Source organism: Scophthalmus maximus, chromosome 3 (assembly GCF_022379125.1).
Source record: "Scophthalmus maximus strain ysfricsl-2021 chromosome 3, ASM2237912v1, whole genome shotgun sequence".
Taxonomy (NCBI): Eukaryota; Metazoa; Chordata; class Actinopteri; order Pleuronectiformes; family Scophthalmidae; genus Scophthalmus; species Scophthalmus maximus.
The window spans coordinates 6730234-6736233 of NC_061517.1; the positions used below are offsets into that span (position 1 = coordinate 6730234).

Below are 6000 nucleotides of genomic sequence, written 5' to 3' on the forward strand. Positions count from 1 at the left end.
GAAATCCTCCTAACAGAGCTGGACATGAGTCATCCAGGTCAATTGCCCCTTTGCCGTCCTGCCCCGGTGGAATAAATACAGCTGTGTCCCTTGCGCCTGCAGGCAGTCCCCCTGTCCACCTGCTGCTGAAACCATGCTCCGCCTCAGACTCAGCCTCACACTGTGTGAGTATACGACTGACTGACTGGGAAAAATGTCATTGTATATGTGAGGCTGTCAGAACAATTGAATAGCTGAGCCTGTGTGTGTGTGTGTGTGTGTGTGGGGGGGGGGGGGGTACCAGATATACCACTATGACCTGATGATGGTTCAAGTCCACAAAAGTCCATGACCGAGCCACAGACTGAAATAGATTCTCGCAGACATTTGCATTTTATCAACATGAGCTGAAAGCGTTTGGTTAAACTTTGCTAATGTGTCATTTTTTATCATGGTACAAAGCAAATGTGTCTGTGTTTCTGATGCGACAGAGAAGTACGGAAGAGTGTTCGGGCCAACATCCGAAAAAAAATATTTCAAGAATAAAGTCGTACAGAGTCAGAGATTTTTGTTTCTAATTTTGCATGTCAAGGATAAACTTGAACTGTTGAGATTAGGTTCAAATTTCACGCTTAAAGGCGTACTGTTGAGAATTTATCAAACTACTAACATTAGGTGCCAAATGGCTGCTTTGAAAAATGTCAATTGAAGTTGTTGAATTGTCCGTCTTCCCCCCTCGAAGCCAAAACATGGGATCAACAAAAAAAGAGAAGCTGACAGGGCGTCTGAATTGAATTTATGTTTGTGTTTCAAAAAAATATCATAACGGTTAAACTCATTGCTCACAACGTCCAGCCTGTTCAAAGATCTATTGACAGTGACTCTTCTTTTTTTCAACGGGGCAGCAGCCTGTTGGCTCCTGACAGCAGGTAAATATACAAGAGTGAATCCATGCGTACGTATAAGTACTTTTTAACGTATCTTGTGCCTTGATCACATTTCAACTCATATTTTCACTCCTTTCTTTTTTTAGCGGCTTCGTCAGAAAGAGTGGTGACCTGTGAAGATGGCTCCAATGTCCAACGTCTAAGCTGTGGTATGACTCAAGTCCCAAGCTTACTGTCTAAACCGTTGATGTAATCAATGATGTGGGTGTAGACGCTGACGCGACGTTGTCCCATGACCATTTGTTTCTGGGACATCACTAGTGGTGTTGGCGGGACAGATCCGCCTCCGATCGGCTGGGGCGAAATAACCGAAAAATGGAACTGGATTAAATAATTGTCGATAGAACAATTTTTAACTGAATAATTCTGATGAGTAGTCTGATTTTCTCTGACTCTTTGCGGCCACAGAAACCGGGGTGATCAGCGTGCAGACAGCTCTGTATGGACGTGCCGACGGAGAGACGTGCAGCGACGGCAGACCCACTCAACAGCTGATCAATACCCACTGTTCGCAACAGGGGACTCTGGACATCCTCAGGAGAAGGTAGACGCCTCTCAAAACGAGTCACTGTGAGACTGGATCTGGTGGTAGTGTTCAACTTCCTTCCCATGCTTCTCCTTGTAAGAGGACAGACGGCTGCGTGTTGTGTGTCACGTCTGTCATTATACTGATCTTTCAAGGTTTGCAGCTCCGTCTACCCGAGGACAAAGTGCAGCTTTGGTTTTATCTTTAGCCTCAAAACCAACTACGCAGTGCAACAGAAAATGAACACTAACATACCACAATTACAATCTTTGCCAAAGGAAGAGTAGAATTCAATTGTTTTTTGTTGTTTCCTGTAGGTGCGATGCCAAGAAGGTGTGTGAGCTGAACATAAACACCGTCCATAATCCTGATCCCTGCCACGGCACCTTCAAATATTTGGAGACCGTCTACACCTGCCAACCAGCAAGTCAGTAACACGTCCGTGTCGATTTACTAATGTTGCAAAATCGGTGACATTTGAAGGAAAAAACGAACAAAATTAGCGCCGGGGAGATTGAAACATGAGGAGGGCGAAGCAAATCTGTGAAATGTTCAGCGCGTCGTCTCGACAGAGCTGAACGGAGGGCAGGTCGGAGCAGCAGAGCCTAAAATGGAGGTGCTGCTGTCGGTCAGTCTGACTGGCCCGTCGAGAGAGAGAGAGAGAGAGAGCGAGAGAGCGAGAGACACTGAGGAAAAGAGCCCCGCACACAGCTCTGCAACGAAGCAACAACCCAAACACTACGTTAGACACCTTCTGTGTTGTATAAAAATGTGAGTCGCATTATGAAATTGTTGTTGGAGCGAAATAAAGTATACAAAGTAAAAAAACTGCAGGTTAAACAATAAATATACATATGAATATAAAGTATTCTACAACTTGCTGAGTGTGCATTGCCCCTCCAATTCCCTTTATTCCGTTTGAAATTATTTTGACTCCCAAAAGACAAACGAAGAGGCTTGTGAGTGATTCAGCGTGTGTCCAGAGGGCTGCATGTTGCCAGTGCGCCAGTTCGAACTTCGTCTCCGAGTCACCTTCAGGTGTGACTGAACCTCCGGCAGTGTGATGTCTAATCTGATTTATGTTTCTTTGACAGATTACCTGCTCATATGTGAGCATTCTTTGGCAACCTTACAATGTGGTAAGATCTATGTTTCTTTATCATCATATCATTTTATATATATATATATAGATATATATATATATATTTTTTTTTGGGAAAGTGTTTGTGTGTGTGTGTTTGTGTGTGTGTGTGTGTACATCTGTGTGTCTGCGCTCATGTGTGGGAAATGTGCCACTTTTGGTGCTACAACAAAACAATTCAAATCAAAGCAGCTTCTCTTCTATTCCACATGTGGGGCTGCATTTCCATCGCATTTCGTCCCGGCTCGCGACATCACACAAGCTCACTTGGTCGCCTGCAGCACTAAGTCTCAACTACATTTCTTTCTTCCCTGCCGCATCAACTTTTCCTCCTCTCTTTGTCAGGTCAAGGGCAGGTCATACAAGTGTACGGGGCGGATTATGGACGCCGCGACCGGATAACGTGCTCTTACGCACGTCATGCCTCTCAGGCCCAGAATGTCGACTGCTCAAGTCCCACTGTGAGAGTGGCTGAAAGGTGCGGTTGCCCGCTCTCTCCTGGTTTAAATTTCAGCTCATGGTCTGAAATCAATCGTTCATTTAAGAGCTGTTGTACAGTGCTGGCTGGAGGTTGGGCAGATATATGATGTCAGCACACAGATGACAAGCAACTTTCATATACTTCTGTGGACTAACTAATAAGGCTGTATTCACTCACATCGCTCTGCATCCACAGCTGTAATGGGAGAAACAGCTGTACCATCAGAGCGAGCAACTCCATGTTTGGAGACCCCTGTGTCGGCACCTACAAGTACTTGGAGGTGGCTTATGTGTGTCAATGTAAGTAATTCAAAAACCTTTAGGTGTTAATTATCAAACATAATAATGCCAACACACAAATGCTAAAGACTTTACTAAAAACAGACTCTGTCAATACAAAACATTAAGTTATTTGTTGAGGCCACATTCTGTATTTGAGGTAGAATATAATTTCAAGTTATTCACATTGATAATTATTATTAGATGATTGATGAGTACTCTTAATTAGATATCTACATGTTTAGCTGTGCTGTTTAACATGAATGTGTCTGTTCTTTTGCAGATCCGAAATCGCTGTAAAATCTGAATATTCTTTTGAACAGATAATGCAAATGAAAGATACTGATCATTTTCTTCTGCACCTTTGAACCCATATCAATTTGTTTTTTATTCAATTGCACTGTAATTAATTGAACTAAGTTCCCATTGTTTTAATGCATTTCTATGCCTTAGGCAAAGTTACTTCTCTTGCTTTTGTATTTGAAAAGGGCCTTACAAATAAACTTGCCTTGTCTTGCATCACCTTGTTTTCTCTGTGTCCTTCCTTGTTTTCCTCGTCGCCCACATGAACATACCATAATGAAGCATGTTGATATTGATCCGGTGGACAGCTACAAGTATCAGGGTGTTATTCTTGATAACACGCTGCGTTTTGTATCCCATGTTGATGCCACCACGTAAAATGTCCGACCTTATTTCTCAAGTTAGATTCATTCCTTTAATGTCTCTGCTGAGATTATGACTCTTTTCTTTAATAGGACTTTGAATGTTTCAACTTTTTGTATTGTTGTATAGTTAGGGAACCACGGCTGCAAATCAAATTTCCTCATTTGGGACAACAAAATAAACCTGGACACTTGAACGTTTACAGGAATCTCTGCAAATCATCTGCAACATGATGTCGTTATTTAACCATGATGACAAAAACACATAATTACAATTTGATGTTTTACAGTTTCACCATAAACTTAACTATGAAACGCAAATACAACCATATATATAGACCTATGATCTTTCATTTTTAAACTTTGATGAAAACATAAATACACCTCTTTGTTGCATTGTTTATACTGTGGAAAACAATTTTTCATATCTATTAATTAATGTTGGTGATTAATTCGGGCAGAAAACAAAGACACACGATCGCTCCACAGGGTATTGAAAGTTTGACATAATAATAAAGCAGCAAGGAATGAAACATCAGAGCTCTTTATTTCAATCTCAGAGCAAACCGTGTACAGTGTGTTGCCACATCATGAATTCTGTTTGAATTCTGGAATCTATTTAGTAATAATAATGATAATAAATTTCATTTATAGAGCACTTTTCATTGCTAAGATTATCCTCCAGCACCCCAAATTTCACCTCCATCTTTATCAAGAACCAGCCGACCTCCATCAGTCAAGGTCAGGCGCATCCTTTGATTGGCTTGGTTTGAGTGGGTGCCAGTGGCCCAAACTGGTTTAGACAATTTGTCGTACATAACCAGGTTGTTATCCGGTTGCAGAAGGACTCGAAATGGGTTTTTCCCACATGTCTTAGTATCCCAAATGGGAGACCATTTGTAGATGACAAAGTTGCCGTCATCCTTTGGGGGAGAGGAAGAAATATAATCAAGGTTTGTTTGTTTTTACATGTGTTGATTTTCAAATATAACAAAAATAAGTAATGTTAGGCTACAACAATCACACACAAAAAAAATGATTGTGTAATCAGAGGAAACAGGGAGTTCTTTAACAAGATGAAACACTGGGAATTGTACCATGAAATAATAAGCGGCTGGAAAAGATCAAGAAAATATATTTGTTTCCCCACCTGGAAGATGGCTTTGAACTCGCCATTCACACTCATGAGGAACTCTCCCTTACGCAGCTCCTGGTCCGTGCTGATGGAGTTTCTGTTCATGATTCTGGTGAACGAAGGGATGAAAAAGGGTTCAGTGAAGTGTCCACACATCAAAACAATCTGCACTGTACTGGCTATGGAAGTTTAAATGGAGATTCAAATGAATCTGGATCCTCATCCTCCTTGATGCTGTATGCCAGTAGAATACCGTTAAGATTAATGTTAAGATTCTGATGTCAACATGTCCTAGAATGAACCACAAGTTAAGCCCACAGTTATCAGAAATACGTTCTCCCAGACAGATGCAACACATCTCTCTACAGATGAATTACGTCATTTGGTCATTGGTTAATTTGTGTATTGATTCTGTACAAGAGAGCAGAGATGAAACTCACCAGTTGTGGCGGGTCCTTGTGTCTGAGAAGCAGCTGAAGAGGGGGCAGTTGTTCTGGACCGAAACAAGTCCCACTTATATCTGAGTGAGAATACGAGGGTGGAGCAAATCTGTTCAGACGTGTTCTACAAACTAATCTAATCTGGTGATGGAATCGGATCCTTCACTCAAGTAAAAACACCAATACGAGCATTTAAAATCCTACCTAAGCAAAACTGCATGAGTGTTCTGTTGAGGACACCTCACTTTGAATTTGAATGGAGTATAGAATTATACAGTAGCATGACACAGTACAGCACTTGACGAAATTGAATCTGTTTCTCTGTTTAATTGCATAACTTCTACAGACTGACCAGAGTTGGAAAAATGGAAAATGATTTCAGGCCAGGAATCAAACCTGGGCCTCTGT

The 6000-nt window shown here is 41.5% G+C and overlaps 2 protein-coding genes across 3 annotated transcripts; one reads left to right on the forward strand and one right to left on the reverse strand.

Annotated features, from left to right (window-relative positions):
- The first annotated feature begins 35 nt into the window (after nt 1–35).
- LOC118317067 (L-rhamnose-binding lectin SML) lies at nt 36–3874 on the forward strand. Of its 2 annotated transcripts, none has more exons than XM_035645513.1 (9): nt 36–164; nt 885–908; nt 1013–1075; nt 1335–1470; nt 1770–1879; nt 2547–2591; nt 2939–3071; nt 3270–3373; nt 3636–3874. In XM_035645513.1, exons 1-9 carry the CDS (start codon nt 134–136, stop codon nt 3650–3652), a joined length of 663 nt encoding a protein of 220 aa, XP_035501406.1. In that variant the 5' UTR covers nt 36–133; the 3' UTR covers nt 3653–3874. The 2 variants fall into 2 exon arrangements, with proteins under 2 accessions (XP_035501406.1, XP_035501407.1); XM_035645514.1 differs by having other exon boundaries at nt 48–164; nt 888–908.
- A 671-nt stretch (nt 3875–4545) lies between these two features.
- LOC118317070 (mannose-specific lectin) lies at nt 4546–5677 on the reverse strand. The gene is made up of 3 exons (XM_035645518.1): nt 5593–5677; nt 5168–5261; nt 4546–4940 (listed from the first exon to the last, which is right to left on the reverse strand). The coding sequence occupies exons 2-3, from the start codon at nt 5255–5257 to the stop codon at nt 4692–4694; spliced, it is 339 nt and encodes a 112-aa protein (XP_035501411.1). The 5' UTR covers nt 5258–5261; nt 5593–5677; the 3' UTR covers nt 4546–4691.
- Nucleotides 5678–6000: the final 323 nt, after the last annotated feature.